The sequence below is a fragment of the Gasterosteus aculeatus genome, chromosome 4, assembly GCF_964276395.1.
Source record: "Gasterosteus aculeatus chromosome 4, fGasAcu3.hap1.1, whole genome shotgun sequence".
NCBI lineage: Eukaryota > Metazoa > Chordata > Actinopteri > Perciformes > Gasterosteidae > Gasterosteus > Gasterosteus aculeatus.
Window position 1 is genome coordinate 32608502 of NC_135691.1, and position 24116 is coordinate 32632617.

General features: G+C 44.9%; 2 protein-coding genes and 1 non-coding gene across 8 annotated transcripts; 1 reads left to right on the plus strand and 2 right to left on the minus strand.

Moving 5' to 3' along the window:
* Window positions 1–346: 346 nt before the first annotated feature.
* On the minus strand, window positions 347–16908 carry pacsin2 (protein kinase C and casein kinase substrate in neurons 2). 6 transcript variants are annotated; one of them, XM_040173083.2, is made up of 12 exons: window positions 16478–16908; window positions 10197–10288; window positions 9828–9984; window positions 9441–9676; window positions 7849–8004; window positions 7558–7733; window positions 7294–7414; window positions 6386–6433; window positions 5292–5422; window positions 3362–3535; window positions 2353–2534; window positions 347–2230 (listed from the first exon to the last, which is right to left on the minus strand). In XM_040173083.2, exons 2-12 carry the CDS (start codon window positions 10251–10253, stop codon window positions 2118–2120), a joined length of 1551 nt encoding a protein of 516 aa, XP_040029017.1. In that variant the 5' UTR covers window positions 10254–10288; window positions 16478–16908; the 3' UTR covers window positions 347–2117. The 6 variants fall into 6 exon arrangements, with proteins under 6 accessions (XP_040029017.1, XP_077956504.1, XP_040029019.1 ...); XM_078100378.1 differs by lacking the exon at window positions 6386–6433; XM_040173085.2 differs by lacking the exon at window positions 3362–3535.
* Window positions 16909–17658: 750 nt separating this feature from the next.
* ttll1 (tubulin tyrosine ligase-like family, member 1) lies at window positions 17659–24104 on the minus strand. The gene is made up of 9 exons (XM_040174124.2): window positions 23360–24104; window positions 22829–23037; window positions 22533–22713; window positions 22237–22374; window positions 21791–21899; window positions 21242–21385; window positions 20736–20822; window positions 20210–20373; window positions 17659–19210 (listed from the first exon to the last, which is right to left on the minus strand). Exons 1-9 carry the CDS (start codon window positions 23470–23472, stop codon window positions 19078–19080), a joined length of 1278 nt encoding a protein of 425 aa, XP_040030058.1. The 5' UTR covers window positions 23473–24104; the 3' UTR covers window positions 17659–19077.
* On the plus strand, window positions 19276–19362 carry trnay-gua (transfer RNA tyrosine (anticodon GUA)). Its single transcript is given in 2 exon segments — window positions 19276–19312; window positions 19327–19362. It is a non-coding gene; the product is annotated as a tRNA-Tyr (tRNA).
* Window positions 24105–24116: the final 12 nt, after the last annotated feature.

Here is a 24116-nt window from a genome sequence, read left to right on the forward strand (position 1 = left end):
TTGTTGAGTAAGTATGTAGGATATTTACTGAGGTCTTAAAAGTAAAGTCACTTGTTGTCGTTTTTATATACTTGGAAACACTAAGGTGTTAATCATAAAAACATCACGAGTAGGAACGTGAATTTATCTGCAAAATAATCTAAAAAATAAAATGTGTCAAATTGACGTACAGAAAAAATAGAAATAGAAATCTGAAAAAAATCCGTACGACTGGTGTGAAGCCTGAAATGAACTATGTTCATCTTTTTTAAACACACACACACAACACATTTTTTCTATCCGGTAAATATGTCCACATAAGTTGAAGGTTGAAGAATAAAAATATCAGAACTCAAGGCGCAATATATTTTTTTCCAATAAATTCATTTATTATGTTGTGGGACAACATTTACAAACCTCACTGTGCAAGTACAGCTGCCGCTGCGTTTTGACGTCAGCATGCCTGAAAACATAGCAAATGTCTTCCTTCTGAACATTAATAATAATTCATCTTCCTCTTGTGCTGCAGTTAAAGGAATCAAATAGCATTCTTTCAATGACTTTCTCAATGCACTGGGAAAATAATTTGGAGTCTACAAATGAAAAGCCTGCAGTTCATCTCTGCAAAAACACAAGCCTAAATAAAATACTTGATGATTAAAACATATGTAGGTAATCCGGTAATTAAATCAGGTAGATCCATTCTTATTGAAGCTACGAACGGGAAAATTAACAATTATTCACATACTTGCTGATAAATTCAATTTATATGTCCCTCTGTGACAGGAAAAATAATTCTATTTACAAATATAGCATAGTTACAGATTAAAGGGATATTTGCCATAAAATATAATTTCCATACAAACTGATTCTCAGTCACAGAATTTTAACAAGAGTAGAACAAAAGCACTTGCGGCATCATAAATTAACAATCAATTTCAAACTACATATCGTCTGATATCAATGCTTAATTTTTTCTAATATTATTCATCCAGGCTATTTACATGCGAGTATGTAATACCGTACTCTGCTGTGGTTTATTGCAATAAATTGTAATATACTCCCCCCACCGCCCCCCCAAAACACTACAATACTCTGATAGCTTATAAGTTTAGCCTGAAGTGAGATAAATTATAACATGGAGATTCAAGTGAGATAAACGTTTGTGAAAAACTGTCATTGTTGGATGAGGTGTGTGTGTGTGTGTGTGTGTGTGTGCGCGCGCGCGTGTGTGGCTTCAGAAGGGTTTGTTCAGGGGGTTAATGGATCAGTACAAGAAAAAAAACTAACATCTGCAGAACTGAACAATTAAAATTGGCAAAATACAATCAGTGAATGTACATTTAATTGCAATGACTACAGGAACCAAACCACTGTGAACTCAATAAAAACATCAATCATTAATCTCCAATTAATTTGATTATTCCTTATGACTAGAACAGCTAATCAACTGAATGGAAAATACTGAACCCAAAAAGGAATGAACAATTTGAGCACACATTTTAAAAATCAGGTTAAACCTGTCACTCTAGTCTCAAATGGGCCTACTTTGTCAAAGAAAGAAAATCACAAACGAGTTAACAGTTATGGACTGGATTCTAGCTGGCGGAAATGGGTTCAAACCTAGAATAGATAATTATGTTATAAAAAGGGTCCTCTCCCTTAAACAATCCAGAGTGGCTCGCATATTAAGGCTGCATGTAACATCGCAAGACGATTTGTCAGAGTGCCGTCCCAGTGTTTTGTTTACACAATATATATAAATGCATATTCACGCATACATTTATTTTTATCTAATATACACTTGAAAGGCTATTATTTTTGTAACAGCGTAAATGGGATCTAAGTAACACAAGAGATCTTACAGTGACAGCAATAGTTGTGTGATCTTCTCGGCCTGGAATCGTGTGGACGCTTGTTGCAGACTTCCATCTGAAGCCTGTCGATCTGTGAAAAGCAACATCTCAAGTGGTCCTTTAATAATCTGCCGCTTCTCTCCGACAACAGTCCCGTCTTCACCGACAGGGAGACAAAAGGGTTCAAAATAAGGCAGAAGAGTCCCGGTTTCCAGACGCACTGTCGATTCCCAACAGACCACTCTTCTCTTTCTTCACATTTATTCTTTCGTGATACATGTATTACTGGATGTCTTCCACGTAGTTAGCAGGGTAGAGGCCCGTTTGTCCACTCTTAAGCCGGCCTTTGCACCAACCCTGATCGTCTTCTTCTCCGACTTTGGTAAATTCCTCCCCTGGAGGAAAAAGGAAGGAGGAGGAAAGGATGAATATCTGTATCGCAAAACGAAAAAACCTACAGGGATGCAAAATACTTTTGAGGTCTCTAAATGCATCCATAGTCTTTCCCGCCACGTACCCGCTTTGAAGGTCAGCTCGTCCTGCTCCTGCCCATCGTAGTCATAGAGCGCTCTGACAGCCACAGATACGCCCGGAGAAGCCGGCTCGTCTTCGAACGGATTACCGTCGCCGTTGGAGGAGAACGGGTTACCGCCCGTGTCTTCGTCGGACCATTCGGTAGTCTTCTCCACGCTGCTCGCACTGGACGGACGCACAAAAGAGGCCACTTAGAAAACGTGCTTTAGTGTTCTTCTCAGGGCCGTACGCGTCGGCGGGATGATTCAGCATGCCAGACGAAAGCAGGGAGCAAAATTTAAAAGTTAGAAAGGCGGCGAGAAAATAAAAATAAAACATAACATGGAGAAAAGTTAAGTCAAACAAACAAAAAATAAGCCAAAAGTGCATTGAAAAATCCAGCTTTGTGATTCATCCTGAAAACATCCTCCTATGTAATAAAATAAGTGCAGATGACGCTGACTTTTGCATCAATGCTACAAAGCAAGCGTTTGGTTCAGGCAGCATGACAACGACACTTTGATGCCACTTTTAAGATCAACAGCTTCAAGTGAGAAAAACACGGCAACACAAGACCAAGCAAGACAAATCAGTGGAGTGAATGTGTGATTGGAGTTTAACCCAAACGGCCAACAGAGGGAGCCACCTAAACACCAGAAAGAACTCGGCTCCCACAGAGTTATGAGATGAAAAACAAATAAAACACACACCAGCACGTATATAGAGTATTTGGCGATTGTGATGCACATGACATCCAATGTTCTTGCGAGAAGTGAGGGACAGACACATTTCGGCTTTGTGTGCCAGCGACCATGCAGAGCAACACAACAAACTGCCACCTGCAGGAGGAGAGAGGCACGTGAGGAGGAAAGGGATCAAAGTAAGGACCGCCTGAGTAAAGACGAAGAAATGGCGCGGAGAGGAGACGAGACTCGGCTCGATCGGCGATCCATGACACAAAGAGAGAAACAAAAGAGGGGAGGGGGCGGAGTGTTTCCCCTCTGTTCACCAACGTTTTTATTTCCTCTTTATTCACACTGATGTGGTTGACTGTGGTCGGCTTCTCCACGGCCGTCTTCTCCTCCTCCTGTTGCTGCCGCTCCTCCTCCTCCTCCTCTTCTTCTTCTTCTCCTCCATCGTCAAAGGGGTTTGAGCCCACTGGCGCCGTGTTAGTGGGCACAGTCAGGCTGACATCATAGGACACAGTGAGAGATCGGTTGTTGCATTGCACACGCACACAGACAGACTGGGAGACACATACACACACACACACACACAACCTGGTGATGGACCGAAATGTACGCGGCAAGTGTTAGCATACCCGGCTAACAAGTGCTTCGTTTCTCTGGATAGACGAGCCGGTAATTATTGTTTTTCGACGTCATAATGAACCTGGGAAACATCAGTCAACACCACCACCGTGTTTGAGACCAAAACACAGAAGCAGAAGACGGCTTGACGACAGCTCGACTCGTTCTGACTTGACGGCCGCTGCTTACACGAAGTTAAACAAAATCATAATTACGGCAAAGCCATAGAAAACATCGAGAAGGCACTTTGTTAGCGACACATGACGCACACAAACACTTGACAGGAGAGCTCTGGTTGGCCTGGGTGCTACATCTCTCTCAAGAAGCAACATGACGGCTGTTTACTTCCTCCTTTTGTCCCCATCCGCATCGAGGAAGAAACCATTCAACAGTCCTCCACCTGCGTCGGAGGAAACACAAGAATGTTGCTACTCCCTGTTTACCGAACTACCGGGCCGTGAGCGGCTGTGGCTGTCGGTCCTCCCGAGACAGTGTGAAGCTGAGAAGTGTGAACGCCTTTCTTTGCAAAGTCAGGAACTGCTTTTAATCAAGAGGAGCCTGTGTTTGACCCTCTGTGCTCGTTGACTTTAGAAAGATACCCAGACGTTGTGGGCGGATAAAACCCACCAGTCAAAACACACAAGGATGTGTGTTCGTGTAAATGCTGGATGGGGGAGGGTCGCTCAACAGGCCCCAAGTCCAGGGGTCAAATGCTTTCCGTGCCTGACATTCCCTCAGTTGACTCCTCTACGCGCTCCTCGGTGCTCTCATGAACTCTGCACACACACATTACTTCCTACCGAGGTCCAAACAAGGGGACGGTCGCCAAAATACAGGACAGGATAGTCACCACTAAGCTTGCTTCAAAATAAGAACGATAGATTCAACTCTCCTAGCAACTTGCTCGTCTGTGCAAAACTTTGCTTATTTTCTTTTTCCCGTGGTCGTGTTAGATGCATGAGAAGCTTTTTATTATCTAATCAGATGTTTGTTGTCGTTTCAATGAATCCCTTTTATGTCCTTGGTGCGGTTGCCACAACTGAGGGACAACTGAGTTCTTATCTTATCGCGTTTTAAAGAGATTACATCATGCTATTAAAAACTGCCAATCAAACCCAGAGGGGCTGGAAGCTGGAAGCCGCGTATTCTTTGGAATTCTTGAATTAATAATGAAAACATTAGATTTCATTGAACTTTCTTCAGTTCAGGCGCAGGTGGTTTTTTTCCTGAACTCCTGAAACTCCCCGGTAACATTCATGCCATAAAAGGTGTCCGCGTGTGTGATGTGTTTCCGCATTACTCTTTTGGCTCGCTGTCAAGCTATGTACCAGCCGACTAGAGTCTCGCGGGGACGGATTCTTTCCCAACAAACTGTTGACAGTTGCCACAGAAACGTCTGTACACACGGACGTCACTCCCAGAGTTTCCTTAACGTACCGATTCACGAGCATTCCTAACGAGGAAAACGCCATGTGTGGTGCGGTTGATTACCTCTGATGTGGCGAGTTTGGATGAGACACACACAGAGAGTAAGGGAATGTACTTGTGTGTGTGTGTGAGAGTGAGCATTATGAACATCTGCTCATTTAACTGTGCGTTTGTTAGAGACAGACATATCTGATGAGAGATCTACCTGCTGCTGGTCTTGACAGGCTGAACAGGCTGGTCTGACCCACTTTGACTGATGCCCGTCAGTGTGACGCCGTCGGATGGCTTTTTCTTTTCTCGCTTGCTGAGGGTTCGGTTCAGGTCTATGGACCAGTCCTGGTACACACACACACACACACACACACACATTACATTAGACCCAAGTGTTACAGTGTAAGAGGCCATGAGTTTAGTTTAAAACGTGACTTAAGAGAAATTGGTAGATTAAGTCACCTGCATCTACACAGCACTGCACACACACACACACACTTCAAAACAGTCCAAGAATCTGTGAAACATTTCCCAGGCCGTGACACGGACTCAGGATTGTTAAACTGTTCATGCGTGATGAGTGTTTATACAGCACAGTGTAGGCCTGATAAGATGAGAGGCACAACCATGGACAGAATCCATCACCTGTGAAAGAAACGGCACAGAGGAGTCTGCCCTCCACCAGAGGCTGACCAGGGAGAGCAACGCAGTAACAGAAAAATAAATTGGTTTTAATACACATACAGTTGGATTTTTCTGCCCACAGATCGCAGAACTTTCCAGGATAAATCAAGACACGTCCTCAGGCTTCTGAAACCTTTAAAGGTCAGAGGTCTTCCTGTCTGGCTCATGTTCCCTGAGACATCTGTGACATTCCTCCGCCATGATGGCATCATGGGACGTACTGCAGGGTTCACATGGACAGAATGAAGACTGGATGGGCCACAGACAGGTCAAAGTTCAAAGGTTAGACAGAAAAGAGTCTGAGCTAAAATGTTATAGTTCCGACTTCCAGGAGAATGTATGTAAACATCCCGTTGTTATGAGGTGAAGGGAGCAGAGGAGCATATGACGATGTACTTTGGTGGGGACATTGCTGTGGACATGGGGACAATGCTGTGGACTGCCATGTGGTGTCTGCATGTACAAGTGTGCGCTGTGTCTTTAAATACTTTCGAACTTGATAGAAACACAACCACCTCAAACACACACAGACAGACAGAAGGATTAAGGAGCGTGTTTTTTGAAAAAAAAATAAATAAATAAAATCTCTCCCCATTAGTGTTTGGAAAAAAAAAAAAAACTCACTACAATGGACCTTCTTCTAAAGGAGCGAGGATGGGAGCAGTCCACATTCTGTCAGACGAGAGGAAAGGGAGGCAGGCGTGGGAAAAGGGTTAATGTGGACAACACCGTCTAATCCTAAAGCTGTGGGGTGTAAACCTTCATCTGCAGACACGTTAGTTTGTGACATGATTTCAGGGATTGCTTCTCTGACATGTACTAAAGAGTCAGTTGGCTGTGGAACATTTGGTGTATCTACTCAGTTGGAGCCGTCTAACCGGTTACGTCACTTTTTTTTCTTTTTTATTGCGTGTGTGTGCACGTACCACGTCACAGAAAATACCTATTCCTTTCCACCGAAAGAAGGAAAACCAGCCAACCGGGAATGAAGGCAGTGGGAGAAGGTGCTCTGTTCCAATAGCAGTAGCAATACATTGTAGTAATGGAAGCGCATTAAGCTTTCACTTCCTCTCGTTCTTATTTCACCTCCTGTTGGGAAAATGCCATGAAGCAAATTTCCTCCCTGGTGCCGAACAGCACAGTTCAGTGACTGAAATGCCATTGGGACTTAACTCGGGCTTTGGCTGCGTATAACATTGTAAAAATCCATTGCAATACCATGTTTTCAAAAGAACGTACTATTCCACTTCCACTGCTCTCGTTACAGGTGCTTCCTACAGCGACGCCTGGGAGAGCAACAGCATTGTTTGAGAATAGCCTTCAAAGGAATGTAAGCACTATAATTAATTGATCCCCATCTTATTAAACAATGTCTTCAAGTCAATAACAGCAAAGATCCTTCTGTAGTTTATGGATCAGTCCCATAAAAATGTTCGGAGAGGATGTTTCGCCTCCATTTCTCTATCAAACATTAAGCCTTCCTTGTGGTTCCTCCTGCTCTCTTCTTCATGTAAATCGAGGCTGTAACATACCTCAAACTGGGGCCAGTTCATCGGCATGCCAGGCCCGTGATTGGACCGGAACCACTTCAGGTCGTCCTCAGCGTCGGCAGCAGAGACCGTGTCCTCCAGTGTCTGGTAGATTGTCTGGAATCTATGGAGACCACATTGCACATTTTCTTTCTTGGTGAGAAGCATCTCTCACAGCTTTGCTTATGAGCTGCAGCAGCTACATTTATGTACTCAGACATTGAATGATCGGAGAGCAGCGACTGATGGGACGGCCCTGGTGCTGACCTGTGATTGGTTGAGAGATCCAGGTGCTGTTTAACCTCCAGCAGCAGCTCTCTGAAGAAGCAGATTCGTGTGTCTTCAAACTGCTGCCACTGCTCAAACACCTGCTCCATGTTCTCCATGTACTGAGGGGTCAACTTGTCGAGTTCCTCCAGTGATTTCTGATAGCGTTCTTTAGTCTGGGAGGAGGAGAGGAATGAGGGGACAATTCAAACATCACAAAAAAGATGAATGCTTGATGATACAACACATTCTTCACACTCAACCTCGGCTGGTTCCAAAAAGTAGCCTTACCTTCTGCACCTCCTGCTGACACTTCTCCACCTTTTCCTGGAGCTTCTTTTGGGCTTCGGGGTTGTTGTTGCTCTCCAGTTTGCTGTTGGCCTCCCTGCTGGCTGCCAGCTTCTCTTCTTTACAGGCAGAGTGGTAAGACTTTTTCATTGTCTCCATCTGTAGATTGAAGAAGAAAAGAAAGTACAGGCCGCAGCACCATACTTTTAAGGTTACTCACAGCAGAGGAACTGTGAAGGGTAAATAAATCATTTAAGTTTGATATCTGAATGAGGGATTTAAGTAGAAGTTATAAAAACAAAATCGGGGATTGAGATTGAAGAAGTCACTAAAAAGTATTTCCTTTCAACCTGACAATAGCATTTTTGGGACACGGCCCTTGTTGCACAGCAGTCCCCCCCCCTCCCAAAAAAAAAACTTCCACATCCACGTAAATGTTTAATGTCACTTAATGTTCTCTTTGTGAGCAGGTTGTTGCTCATTATTTTAGGAACCATTACAACTAATATCTCACTTAGAAACGGCCTTTGCTATTTGATGCTCCAGACACAAAAATGCTGAAATGAACGAAGGACTCTTCATCCACAGAAACCTGCTCATGCTGAGGGAGCGACGTGGAAACACCGCTGCCTGATACGTTGATGTCTGATGCATGTAACCACTCATCGACATCACTTTGTTTATATTGCACCTCCAAACAGATCGGAATCACGGATGCAAACTCATCCGCTGTGGTTCCATCTGCAGAGTGTCTCGGCCTGTGTAACCACAGCAGCCACCTTGGCAAGACCCTGAGAGCATTATTGGAGGAGAGCACCCGGTCCGCCCGACTCGATAGCGCTGGCCGTTGTGTGTCAAACAAAACACAGGACCACGAGTTAAATACTGCATCCCATTTACAATGGATGTGGATACTATTGACTTACTGCCCATGCCAGCTTCTCATTATCTAGACTAGTTAATTAGCCCAATTCCCACTCTGCCCCCCTCCCGGTCTCTCTATCCGGTCAATCGATAAAAAAAGCGAGGGCCACAAAACTGTATTGTTCAGTCGCTGCTCAATCACAAGGCCAGGATGTCGCCACCCTTTCTGTCGACATTGCACACGCAACGGAGAGGAACGTGTTCGCGCGGAGCGGACGGACGTCTGAAATGAAAGCGGCAGTAGGAAATGCATTGACCTGGTTTTGAACCAAGAAGTGGCGCCCTCGCTGTGTTTCCTCCCCGTACAGGATACGGTTACCAGCCGCCACCGTGGCCCACGGCGGCTAATGCTTGACTAGCTTCTTAAGTCAACATCCAGAGGGTGCAACTGCGGTTCTGCACCGTTGCTGTTGTTGTTTTGTGAGCAGGTAGTCATGGAGGGAACACAATAGTCAGCGACGTGTAATCATGTGAACTGAAGGGTCAAATCGACAGTCATGACTGCAATCAGCGACTTGACAAATAAGCTTGTGTAAACTGCTTGGCTGTTTACAGACAAAAACACATTCGATGGGAATTACTTTGAATTATTCCTTGATTATAATAATACACAGACACGCATCATACTATTTTAAAATCTAGTGAGTTTCCGAGAAGATGGAAAGCCCCACCTCTTTGAGTTTCTTTGCCCAGGGTTTCTGGGCCTTGCGGAAGCCGTCCTCGGCCTCTTTGGTCTCTTTGTAGCCGCCGATCATCTGTTTGTGGTACGAGTCTCTCTGCCAGTTCTTCAGCTTCTCGTAGTCTTCTCCCATCAGGGCCGATTTCACCTCCATGTGGAGCTCGCTCACCTTCTCCGCCTCCGTGCACAGAGCTGACCACGCCCGCTCCAACGTGCCGTACTGAGGGCCTGAGGGAGGAGTTACGCACCAGTCAGCGTCCAATGCATTAATATCTTAATACTAATGTAACTATAAGCACAGGGACTCTTTCCTGCTGAATTCTGAAGATTAAAACTGCTACATACACATGTGAAGCTTGAGTTTTTTATATATTTCTACCCTTTTCTATGAGTTGCCGCCAACGCTTTCCCCACTCGGTCAGCTGCTGGGCGTAGGACTTTTCAATACGCGCTCGCTCATGAAGACAGCTCATCAGATCAGTGCAGAGCCGACTGCCATCGTCCACTCGTTTCACTGATCGTTTGTAGTTGCCGACCTGAAAACCAACAATTGACAGAGAAAACGAGAAGATGGTTGAATGGGAGCTGGAACAAGTAGTCTTACAGTGGAGCGTCGCAGTTATGTGGTTATACTATGTATCTATGGAGAGATGTCATTTCACACAGCAGTTTTTCAAAATCCCTACAGAAGGGCTATTTTGGTTCTGGATTTAGGGGTAGAAAGTGTAAATTGATGAATGTGTCTCACCTCCCAAAAACTATCACTGGAGACGTCGATCATGGATTCATCGTAAGAGCCCGACATCGCTGCTGTCCTTAGTAACACTCTGTGAGAAGGACCTGGGAAACAAGACGATTCATTGAGTGAGAGTGATTAAACTCCCCCATTAGCTCTGATTGGTATAAATGCCTACTATTACATCAGATGATCCAAGCAATAAAACGATCATATGACTAATTATTTTTACATTAAGGAGAGGGAAAATTCAGGTAAATATGGATTAACAATTACTGTTTTTAGTAATTTATCAAGTAGAAATATTGTCAATTGTCAAATAATTGTCTCAAACAAAGCACGGAGTGAGCCAATATTAGAGACCGTTGAATTATTACATCCATACAGCAACGTTTGATAACTCCTTTTAACACGGTCATGCACTTGTTCGGTCTACGAAACAGCCGAAGAACAACACCAACTCGATATCACAACAACATTCCTCAGACATTAATAGCAGGACAAATAACACATAAGACAAGAAACGCTTCAGAGGAGTAAGGAAATGGAAGTTAAAGTGTGTGACCTGCTTTGATAATCTAAGCAGCAGGTGGGTTTCTAAGATAGACTATAAATGTGTGTGTGTGTGACATAGAAAAATAAATTGTCAAGAAGCTCACAGTGGGCAGCTTCCGTTTCCTTCAGACGGCTACCACAGACCGTCCTCTGTTACTCTCCTCTCCCCCCTCGTCTCTCCTCACAGCCGTCACTTTAAACTCAACAGGCTCCTTTATTCCTCCCCTCCGTCCTCTTCCTCTCCTTCCTTCCTCATCAGCCTTCTCCCCTCTCTCTTTCAATATATATATATATATATATATATATAGTGTGGTTGAAGGCAGCTCAGACAGCTGCAGTGGACTGCAGAACACGTCAGAACACGTCTAAAATGCATCTGAAGTGACGACTCGAGATGGGATTTTATTTTTACCCGTCTTTTATTCAATTGCAGAAAATTGCAACCACTTCTATAATGGGGAAAGATTTTAATTTAAGAGTGATGCTCGTGGGTCTTCTGATTAAATGATCAATGCGGTGCTTGAAGAATCACAGAATAAATGACTTGATGGAAATAATCATTGGTTGCAGATCCTGTGCTTGTGCAATACAGCAAGTTGTGAGGTATGTTGATTATTTACACATTATTTACACACCAGATATAATAAGGATCCCGTATGCTGGTTATTTAAAGGGTTGTGACCAAGATATGGACTGGTTACTTGTGTGGAATGAAATAAACTTAGAGCAGAAGTAGAGCAGAAGCTATTTTAAAGCAGAGTCTCTCCTTCATCCTTTCTTTTTCAGTAATATAGTCTTTTACACTAATTCATTTATCAATAATATGTAATGAAGTACTATATCTAATCTGGAACGGTCCCCTTGTGGTCCAATCACACAAAATGCACTTTAGTGCTGCGTGTAAACACACAAGGACTGTTCCAGTAGAGCCGACAGCGAGAGGATGGTGGCTGGTGTGTGTGTGTGTGTGTGTGTGTGTGTGTCTCTGTGTGTGTGTGTGTGTGTGTGTCTCTGTGTGTGTGTGTGTGTGTGTGTCTCTGTGTGTGTGTGTGTGTGTGTGTGTCTCTGTGTGTGTGTGTGTGTTGGCCAGTGGTCAGTGACCCAGGACATGGACAGAGGTAGCATTGTGGTCACTGCTAGCTTGGGAACAATCCTCGCTTTAATGTGTTTGTAGTTTGCAATCAGGTCAGTTGAACAGCTAAATACACACACACACACAAGTGCCGTATTGAATAATATGGGTAATATTGTTTTTGTCATATTATTATATGACACCCCTCCCCAGACTCCAGAGTTTTGTGCTTATTCAGAACGCTCAAGGCATTCGTGACAATATTAATGCACTAATGAAAGAACACGGGAGTCTATTTGTCAGCCGTCCAGCCCAGTCTTGTCCCTCTGGCATTTCCCCACCAGCTGTCCACATTCTTCATTCACCAATCTGTGCTGGACACTTGGATTGAGCCACAAATATCTACTCTCAACATGGGAACCAGTGTTATGTCGTCAGACGCTAGAGCACAACCCCCCCCCTTAGGTTTCATCGTCCTTGGAAATACATGTTTGTTCTTTTGTTCAATCAAGTGGCTTAACTGGCAAAAATATACAATCAAAACATAACGACACACTTGTAGATCTATATGGAAAATTACTCTCCATGTCCCAAGAAATGTATTTGGAATTCCTTTTTCCCCCCCAGGCCTGATGTAATCAACAGCAAACAGGAATCCCCGTCTGGACACCCTTGGCTCTGCAGGACGCGGGGAATGTGTTGAACAATTGAACGCAGCTTGACCCACAACGGTAAACAATGCTGTTGACTAAGGCCAGGTCTGAAGTCCACTTAATCTATCAGCCCAACGGAGAACACTGTGCGCTGCCAACCACCACCGCAAAACACATGCATGATTTCATCGAGGCGGCAGAAAGTTAAACGGGGGCTCTTAGATTAAAGGCTTACTGATTACGTAATCAAACACAACAATGATATTCTCTGAGGTCTGATAAGGAGATGTACTGAGCCTGCTGGAATTTGGTTGTCGACAAGAGCCTTAAGATAGAAGTGAACGAACGCATACCTCAGCGCGCCCATGCTTAGACTGGCTCGTTCCACTCACTTCACACATTTGCATCCAAATTTGCATGGAGGCCGACTTTGCCGCTTTAAAGTGTGTGTGTGTGTGTGTGTGTGTGTGTGCGTTCTCACCTCTGCTGGCAGTTGTTTCCACGGTTTTGGTGTGACGACCCCCAGAGAGAAACCTAAACACGGGGGGATACAAACAGCTCACTGATAGTCTGCGGGTGGTTTGTGGGAAACACACGGGGTCTATTGTGGTTGTTCATCTTCTTCTTCTTCATCCATCTCCAATGTTCCCTGCCTCACGTTGGTTGCGAAAGGTCGTTAACCAAAGAGTTTATTATGAGTGGTTTATTAGTTATTGAACAATGATTCAGAGCGACAGCGTCATGTGACCAGCTGAGGCCTCTGTGTGTTATTAAAAAGCATATGGAAGCTTCCTGTACGATGCTGTTCAAAATCAACATGAGAGGTCAACGACCTTTCGCAACCAACGTGAGGCAGGGAACATTGGAGATGGATGAAGAAGAAGAAGATGAACAACCACAATAGACCCCGTGTGTTTCCCACAAACCACCCGCAGACTATCAGTGAGCTGTTTGTATCCCCCCGTGTTTAGGTTTCTCTCTGGGGGTCGTCACACCAAAACCGTGGAAACAACTGCCAGCAGAGGTGAGAACGCACACACACACACACACACACACACACACACACACACACACACACACACACACACACACACACACAAACGACTGACAGGTCATCATACCTGACCTCAGATGATGAGTGGAAAACATAATCAGGGTGACACGGCACATAGCTGAGGGGTATTATGTCACAATACTGACAACAGAGACCTTTAAACTCCAGTATAGTTTTCACACATTTGACTCAGAAGATGTTGGAGGTTGCGTTTTCTTTTTTTACACGGTTGTGATTGAGGCGGTTCAATCTTATCAACAAAATATAGCAAGGACATCGGCGGAATAATGTCACACAATCTCGACCTTTTGTTCCGCCTCCGAATCAGCCGGCGCCGTGGGGGGGAAACGTGTGCACAGTAAGTGGATTCATGTTATGTTATGTCAAGTTATGGTTACTGGTCTCCATGATGACAACGTAAATCAGAGGCAACACTGCTTACAGGTTGTCTAAATGAGAATGACTAAATACTAAAAAAATAATTTACACCGTCCGGATGTCTGAGAATGTGACCCAGTTACTTTGTTTTTGTCTTTCATTGTGGCCAATTGCATAAAGACATTCGCAGTTCAAGTTATATTCAAATATTTATACAAACAAATAGTCCATTTAGTTATATATTATAAGTCGCAAAATGTTTTTTTTGGTCCAACCAGCATTCCTTAAAACCCAGAGACATACTGTTTGCAATGATTTACCAAAAGAAGACACAAAAACACTCATCTCACAATCATCCGTACACCAACCAATCGCAGGGATTGGAGCAAGATTACATGACCAGTGTGCTTAACAACTACTGTAGTGCTATACTTTGCCAATGCCCCAACCACATGAAAATTGCCTCTCTAAGCAGGAGTGCTTTTTTGGGGTTAAGTTTCCATTTCCTTCCTTTGTTGCATAAAGCAACGGCAGTACCGCAAAGGCAGGGCGAGCAGCTGAGCTGGTCTATCCCTTCAATATTACAGTTTCCCAGCAGGACGTCGCTAAATCCCAAGTGGGCTGTGGAAGAAAAGGGGATACAACGTTCCTTCGCTTCTCTGCCTCTTGTCTCACACACTTACACACACACACACACACACACACACACACACACACACACACACACACACACACACACACACACACACACACACACACACACACACACACACACACACACACACACACACACACACACACACACACACGTGAAGGTCAAAAGTTTCCATGGCAATCACGGGTCACAACCTTGAGTTTTCTTTCCCCGTCAGTCATTCACCTCTGCCCTCCTTCCTCATGTGAGCTCAACAGCTGCACGGGGCGGCTGATCCAGCAGGAGAGCGCCCTTTCAGATGTTGGAGCCTTTCGACGACTCTTTTTTTTATAGAGAGCGCCGACAATGAAGCCGCCGGCATGCCGACACCAGGTCGACTGTAAGCCTCGTCATAACAGACCAGTCGGGCTGCTCAAAATGAAAAACGTGGTGCAAGGTCGGGAGGACAATGGCATTTGTTCCACACTTTCAGGCGCTTTCCACTGGACAGGCCAGCAGCGCGTAGAGGAACATAATAGAGGGAAATTCAGTATTACATGACATGGAAGGGGAGATCCTGCCGTCAGCGACGGGCAAATTCGGGCCTTTTTCCTGAGGAAGCCCCTGTCGCTGTCTCATGTGATGCATTTAAAAGGTGCAGTCCTTTCAGGAAAGCTCCATGAACAAAAGTCATCTGCTTGCCCTGTGACCTTTTATGGTGTCGTCTTCTGTGTTGTGTGCGTGTGAGTGTGCACATTAGCAGTTCTCTCCCAGACGGAAATCATTTCAAATAGCTTTACTGTATTTTTAATGACCAGACTTGTTACTGAGGGAAGAAACTGACGGTTTTCATTATCAAAGCATTTGCTGATCATTTTTTTTATAAAATGCCAGAATATTGGTCATTAGAATTTGCCAGAACCCACAGCGTCGCTTTAAATATCTTGGTTTGTCCGACAATCACTCCCAAAATATATTCAATTAGATATTTATATACAACTGATATTATATACGGTAGCAGCCATAGTTTGGACACACTTTGAATGAAAAAATGTGTCCAAACCAGTGATTTCCGTTTGAAAGTAATCAAAATAACAGCAGATTCAATTATTTTTTGAAGCCGGTTTTCAGTTAGGCTGTTGATTTTCACTCTTACAAACTCACTGATCCCTCCTAATGGAGAGCAGAGCCTTCAGCCTAAATTGGGTCACCCACTCTAAGTTTAGCCGGGTGCTATGACAGAATAAATCAGCCCACATGGACGCCCCCCACCCACAAAAAAAGAGGAACCACGGAGCTTTCACTACTGCTTTACCTTGAAAACACAACTCCTCCACTCCTACTTGCTGCCACTGGAGACGTCTAAATACTCTGCATGACAATCCACTTCCTCTCATTCGGGGCTACGTCGTGTTCACTGTAATGGGATATTACACCATTGTGTAATGTTGTGTGCACAGCACACAGGATGATACGACCAGAGGGGTTATCTATCTGACGCCCGCCCCGCCCTGCTTCACCCCAGGGGATGAAACGCTGGTCTCTCCCTGTGAAAAGTTACACGGGCGAGGGCAACATGTTAGAGGGTCACACGGATGAACCCGGCTCCGTAACCATGACGGCGCTAGCTTAATTTAACTGTTAACGTAACGTTAACTGTTTGGGACTTTCGATAGTTTGAGATAACAGAGTTACTGCAACGGTGATACGGATATTTAGGTCGTATCTTGACGTTTAATTCACAAGTGAAGACCACGAAGTGTTCCTTTTAGTATAGCCTTCACTAAATAAAACACAACTTTGACCGCAGTCCCAACCTCCTTCCGTCGGGGAAGTAACTTTAACGGTAGCACTCAAACGTTAGCTTCAAATGTGGGCGAATTAGCCGCCATCACTTTGGGTAGAAAAGTTCACATGTACAACATAAAAGTCTTCGTTTCAGCTTACCTGGCGCCGGTTTGTTCCCGTGGACGGGTTATGTTCAACGGGAGAGTTTAATCCTCTTGGCGGGTGTCAATTTCCGAATCTTTTCGTCCGTTTATTTCTGCTCAGCGGCAAACGCAGCATCGACCGACTGACAGACGCGATCCGTCAGTTAGCCGCAGCACGGTCACGCAACATCCGGTCGATATTTTCAAAATAAGAACAGCAGCGCATCACTTACGATGTTTCACCTCTACACTGAACAAATAAAAGCATCAGTGACCCAAATCTAGGAAAAAAGTCTGGAGTATGATTAAAGATAAACCACATATTTCTGAGCGTTTTGTATACTAAGAGACACAATTACAAAAACATATATAACCTAAATTTGACAATTAATGTATTCCCCCCATAACTTTTATCCTCCACTCGTAACTTCCGCCCTGGTGATATCTGAGACTCGCTAACTTGATCATGCAAACTAAGGGAGAGGCGAGGCTGGCTGACGTCACATCCCTCGAAAAGTTTTTCTGGTTACTTTATCCTGAGGCACCCTGGGCACTGGTTCCCGTTATGGAGAATGGGGACTTACAGGGTCCCCTAGAGAGACCCATAGGGGCCGTCAGCAAAAAAAATAGTCTCTTATAATAATAATCTCTTCAACTCTACAAACGTTAGACCCCTGTCATTTCAATTGAAATTGTCCTTTAGTGATGCATATTCCTAAATAGTTATGGCTGCATGCTTGGTACTAATAATCCAAAAGCTTTCAAAATAAAAAAATGATGGCAAAATATTTTTTGTACAGAGGTTATTCATGTCACATATAATATAAACATTAAAGTAACTGAGGCACATGTTGGCACCAGTTTAAGTGGTAGTGTAAACTTGTTTGCGCGTGTGATAGTATCTCAAGGATATTGTAATGACACATATTCAGGCTTGAGCCTTTTTAGAAACAGAGATAAACTTTTCTCATGATTCTCAAAATGAATCCCCCTCACCTCAAACACCGTCTCATTAGTCATGCGGAAGCCATGAACTAATTCTGTAATCTGAACAGAGATATTACCTGAAATGCTATTTTTGCTCCATGTGAAGTTAAATGATGATCGGTTAGAAAGACTTTCTTTAACCTGGAATTCATTCACTTTAAAATGACCTTTCTGTAAAATATTTAAAGGCACTGAAATCACAAAAACATGTTTAGTCGCTCTAAAATGAGCAATATTTATTGTCAAAGCAGCACCGACATGGATTTTATTGAAAGGTAGACACAAACTGAAATGAATAAATGCACTTCTCATGAAGAGCGATCTGAATACTGCAAAGCTGAAAACGGAAAAACGTCACGTACCGAACAAAACCCGCAGTGCAAACCTGTTCTCACATCAGCGCTATTCCTCATTTGACACCTCAGAGTTTAACTAGTCCCTCAATAAATGTGTCCACATTAACAAGGACTTGGGTCAGCAGGGTCAAACCTTCAAGGTCAACAGAGTGTGCCATGCAGAGTCTAGAAATAAAGAAAACCCAAAGCCAGGAACTTCAGAGTTCAGAATTTAACATTTGTTATTTTCGCATAAAGAATTGGCAAATTGATTAATTTATCAGCGTGGGACCAGAAAACGTTTGGCAACCAAGAGCTTGATTTAATTTAATCAGGAACCGGTTGAATTCCCTGGAAACCTTTTAGCACCTTCCTTTCATCCATTGACAAAGTAAAACAAGAGTGATTTTTAAGATAACCGTAATGGATTTATGACTTGATTGATGGGTGAGATTATCGCACCCTCTCTTTTCTTTAAAATCACCACTGGAGTAATACATGCTTTACAAATGGCAAAAAAACGTTCAATATTTCAGTAGTGGCAGGAAACAAACGTCCGACAGCTAACATTGCACACATTCCTGACAAGTAAGTATTTACGATTTTAAAGTTATGACGTCAAGCGCTTTAACTCAAGATGCAACATATCCCTTTTATTTTATTCAAGCAAAAATTAAGTAATGTTTTACAAAGGGGTTTCGCACTGAACACAATGGAACTTAGTGAACCAACCTGCATACAGATAATAAATATATAAAAAAACATTATTAAATTGTATTCTGTGGTCTATACACATTGACTGTTAACTCTACCGATCAGTACATCATATCTTTATGATATCTTTGCACTCGTTATATCTCTTGTTCCTTTTTAATAGAGCACTTCATCTCACAGATCAACTTCTTGGTAGCACCTGTGTGTGTGTGGGGGAGGCTCTGGTTTAAGCGTCAGAACTCGGTAATCATGCACAGTTCGAGCTGTTCAAATCCTTCTCAAACGCGTTGGAATCTAATCCTATTCGACTGCGATCTTTCTCTCACAATTGCCTCTCACGTCTGCATCCGTAGTTACTCATTCGCACAAGCGGCGACCAACCCCCGGCCTTCAAACCCCACATTGTTGACCCCCCCCCACCTCGGCAGCGGTGTTGTCGCCCCCTTGTGAACGCGGTCGGTGAACTGTGGTGTGAGGGAGCAGGGGTTTTTTGTTTGTTTTTGTTAAAAATCCACCTGTTCCCCACTGTTGGACCCTGTCGTAATGTACAGGAAGTCATCGCGAGTCGCCTCCGGTCACCTCACTTCCAGGTGGCGGCGGGGGGGCGGGCGCCCGCACTCCCCTTGGTGCCCTTTGACCCCAGGGACTGACCCGAGCGGGTCCGCAGGTCCCGCTCGCCGTGGTCACTCTGCGCCTGCAGCTCCTCGTCGTACCTGTTTGACGCACGGGGAGGGGAGGTGGGGGTTACAAACAGCCTTATCTGTGAGTACAGTCCGACCCTTCGATAGCTCAGTTGGTAGAGCGGAGGACTGTAGAGGGAGCAGCAGACATCCTTAGGTCGCTGGTTCAAATCCGGCTCGAAGGAGTTTTTTTTTTTTTTTTTTTTAAATGTTCAGGTGAATGAAAAGACTAACACAATCCCTCCGATTTATCAAGTAATTAGCAGTGTTACTTCTAGATAGTTTAATTACAGCTTTGTAAATCACAAAGACAGGAACATACAATGATTTTTTGTGACGGCGAACTGGAGGTTCACACTCGAAAACGGGCAAATGCGACGGTAGCGAAATGGCCCTTTTCCTGTAGAGGATCTTTAATAAAAAAGAGCCGGCGACTGACGTTACTTTCTCAGATCCCCCGTTGCTGCAAGTTTGTATAAACCACATTGTTCAAGTGTAACAGTTACAAGCTACGGACTTAAAAGCCGCTCCTACCAACAGTATTTGAACCGGTGCCCTACGGATGTGTAACAAAGAGGACGCACTCACGCAACGAATTCACTGCCAATATCAACGGCATATTAAAATATACTGACGATAAAACTTCTAAAAAAAAAAAGAAATCCTAATAAGGTAACAACCATCTGCGTGATGGCAGGAAACAAGTTTTATTCGACTGAATAAAAGCTACTTGGAACGAATTTGTGTTTCTTTTCTTGTACATCCGGCCCTTTCCCATTACGGGAATATCAAAGTACTTTTGTTGTAAACTTAAAGCTTTTCATTCATTCACCAAATATCCCCCCTTTGCGACTCCATCACATTTATAATCCCCCGTTATGCAAAATCCAACCACACTTTATCTACCTCGGAGTCAAATCAGAAATCCTGACTTACTCCCTGTCCCATCAGAGTGCATGACAAAGCCTCATTACCCTAATAGGAACCTGTAACAGATGAAATGGGGCTGGTCTGAACGTGGGCGCCACTCACAGGACTTGGTAGTTGCCCAGAGCCTCTCGGGGCGGACTGCGGTTCCAGCGGCAGTCTGGGACGTCCCCGTTGGGCGCGACGATGTTGAGCGTGTCGTTGATGAGGTTGTACTTGAGGATGCGGTCGTTGGCCGTGCTGGAGGTCAGCGAGGGGGAGGCGTTGACCTGACAGGGACACGGACAAAAGGGAGAAGCCAGATGAACAAGTATTCTTTTTCAGACCGCCTTTGTCCTCCAATCAACGTCCCGTCCTCCGAAAACAGACGGGATTGGTTTCTGTTAGCAACGGACATTTAAAAGACAAGCCAGCAGACAGCTTGTGTTACTCATGCTCAGTTTGACGACACACCTTCGGCACACATTTGAATACTGAGAGGCACACAAAGAGCCACCTCAGGGGCATTAAACGTTGCTTAACACTGCAGGGGGAAATAAATGTTGCCATGTTAAGTGTGTTGCAATCAGAGGGTTTTCTTTTATTAAGTTTTATGTGTGCGTGTAACAACTCCTCGGGTTACTTGACTCACCTCGATAAGCCACGGCTTGAGCTTGTCATCGATAATGATGTCATACCCGTAACACTCAAAACAGTGTTTGTCATTGTTCATCACAGGCTGGGGGGAGAGAACACAGACAGGCCGAGTTAGGAGGAGCACATGACCCACGTTGCTGTGGGTGAAAGTGACCTGCGAGTCCAGGCCGGTGAGGGGAAGTGAGTCGGATCACTTATAAGAAAAAGGAAGCGCGCATCGAGTTGAGCGCGCTATAAAAAAAGGAAAGGTGGTTTCGACAGGTGTGTGTTTAAAAGTGACGGCCCGCTTAAACGCAATGAAAGACTCCCAACAGGAACAAAGTACTAACAGAAGGACTGGAGCTCAGCTGGGCAGACAAAGAGTCACATTACATGTATATATATATACACACACATTATATATATATATATATCATGACCATCCAACTCAGTTCCTTTTAGTCAGACTTCCTGCTTTCAGGTGCTATGTGACATTTTCCACAAGTGTCCGTGTGCACTCACAGCCACGGCCTTCAGCGACTGCACCATGATCCAGTGGATCTGGTCGAAGAGGCGGCTCGTCACCTCCTTCCCTCGGGTGCTCTCCAGGTACAAGCGGAAGTTGCTGACCGTCCACTTGCCCCCGTGGACGTGGTTGTAGTCGTCCTGCGTTAAAGGGACAAGGTCTAGCTCAGCTGGTGACATTTTAGACGGGGGGGGGGGGGGGGGGGGGGGGGTGTTTGCATGGAGGCATGTTGGAACAAGGAATCACGGGTCAGTCATCTAGTCAGCAGAAGTAATATGACCTTAATTAGAGGCTCAATCCCGGGAAAAGAGTGTAATTACCATTTAACAACCATCAAGTGTAATTACCATTTAACAACCGGGTCTAACAACCATCAAGTGTCATTATGGGAAATGAGAAAAGAGATTTTAGAGATAAAATTTAAAAAGTCAGGATATTGCTCCCACTGCTGCTTCATGAAAGTGGGATTTGGAATTCACAGAATTCCCCTTCAGAAGATGGCGTTATAATAACAACCCCCCCCCCACTACGCGGGCCAGACTCACCCCGTGTTTTTGGATGGCCACGTTGGTGAGGTGAACAAACATGTTGTCCAGCTCACTGGTGCTGGGTGTGTATTTCACTGTGCAGAACCTACAGAAGCCGAGCTTGTACCTGAGGATCGAAGCACAAAAGATTATTGCCTTCATTCAAATATGAATTGTTTTTAAGGCACCAGAAAATAGTGGTGAAACCAAAAGTCTCAATTGCTGATTCATTTGGTTTCCAGCTGATTAATAAATCAACTACTTGTTGCAAATTTATTTCACAATTCAATAGTTCAATTAGATAAAACATTCAAAGCGAGTAAAGTGATGGCGATTTTGCACTGAAATAGTATGAATGTATCACGACAAGTAACCGTCCGTCTTGTGGAGACAATAATTCAATATATAAAAACGGGGGTAATAATCCACATAAAAATGCTTCTCCCTACAGAGTCGGAGCTCACATGTAGCATTTCAGGGGCCGATACGTTGTCACCAGGACGTAGAGACGCAGGTCAAACTTCTTCCCTCCTATCAGCAGGGGGTTGTCGATGTACAGGGAGATGACGTAGGCCTCCTTGCCACTGGACGCCGCGACAAAACTGAGCGCAGAGAGAAACGTAAATAAATCACAAACCGCTTACCAAGGCTCATAAAGTGGATCACACGGGTCGTCGTGGGCAATTACACTAAAAAATATGTCACTTTTGAGGACTCAAATTGGACTCTTGGGTTATTTTGATCTGTCGCGGTCACTCACGTGGAGGTGCGGCTGTCTCTGGACCACTTCTTGATCTGGGACAGTTTGTTGATGAGGAAGATGCCTTTGCCCTGAGCTTTCCCGCAGGGCTTCATGATCCAGGTGCTGGACGGGTTCTTGCGGTACTCCTCCACGAAGAGATTGTAGTCGGAGGGGAGCATGAACGTCACAGGGACAAAATCTGCATGAGATGCAGGAGAAAAGCGTGAGCATGCAGCGCTTTGTATGGGACGAGAATGTGCGAATGTCTGAGATCGCCGCCCCCCACCCACACCCCTCTCCCCCTTCATGGATACCTAAGTAGTTGTATTTCCCGTTCTCGTCCTTCTCCGCCAGCGGACTGCCTTCCTTCTCCAGCTCCTTGCGGTAGCGTTTGATGTTCTTGATCATCAGGTCCTTCCTGGTCAGCTCGTAGTGGTTGGGGAAGTGGTTGACCATCTGGTCGTCAGACAGGCGGTAGCCGGTGTCCACGCTGAACACGTTCCTGATGGTCTGGATGCTCATCCTACGTGTGGGTACAAACAATTCACCGTTTTTGTGACATTAAGTGTCTGGAGCCAAGAAATGCATGAATGTGCACCTGCATTTTCCATATGTACCTTTTATGTTTTTAATACAATCGCATACTAACCGAGCACCCAAAATGTGACGTTTCAGATGCATGTACGTAGAAAAGATGACGATTTGTTTTTACATCTTTATAAATGATCTTGGGGCCCCACGGACGGGCCCCTGACCCTAAAGGTGTGAACCATGCACTGGATTTTAATGCAGTGTTCAGTGAGCCACGTGGGATGAGGATCATGTGTGAAAAAAAACAACCTCACCAGTAGAAATTCCAGTCGTCGTTTTCTGTGACCTGGACCCATTCCCTCTTCTCGAAGTTGTTGATGAGCACTGATTTCTCGATATCCGTCACCCACTTCACCTTCCCGGCCATGGCGCCTCCCCGCCGGGGTGGAGCACGCGCGGCAGCGGCAACGACAGCAGGTCGAACGGACAGCGACAGAACACGCGCGACGGCGGCGGCGGAGGCATTCGGAGCAGAGCCCCGCCTGCAGAAAGACCAGTCGTCGGGAAACAGCCAGTCATCGGCATCAGCTAGCCCGGCCCGCTGGCTCCGTTAGCATGCTGCCGAGTCCCCGCGGGACTGCTGCGGAGGCTGCGGGGCGGACATCTCCCGAGGCGGCGACGCGACCTCACCGGTCCCCCTCTCCTCCTCCTCCTCCTCCGGGGTCGTTTAGCTAGCTAAAAAAAACCTCATAGCCTCGACGGTTTGTCGTCGTTGGCTCCGGCTTTTACGTCAAATAGGCCGCTTCCGGTCGGGTTGGTCAGCGAGCTAACGTTTCATGTGTATCGATCCGCGGCGTCGTAAAGCTGGACAAAGTGATGAAAAGCGCCAAACCAAGCTACTCTTCACAATAAAATACGGAGTTTGTTGAAGATTGACAACACACACGCGCGCGGGTTTAACTCGCAATGCGACTCGTTTGCAATTAGCAGGATTTGTTTTCCTTAAAAGCTAGAAGGGTTTCCGAGGCGTTCAAGCGACGTTGGTCCACTCCAGAAGAATTACCTAGCAAC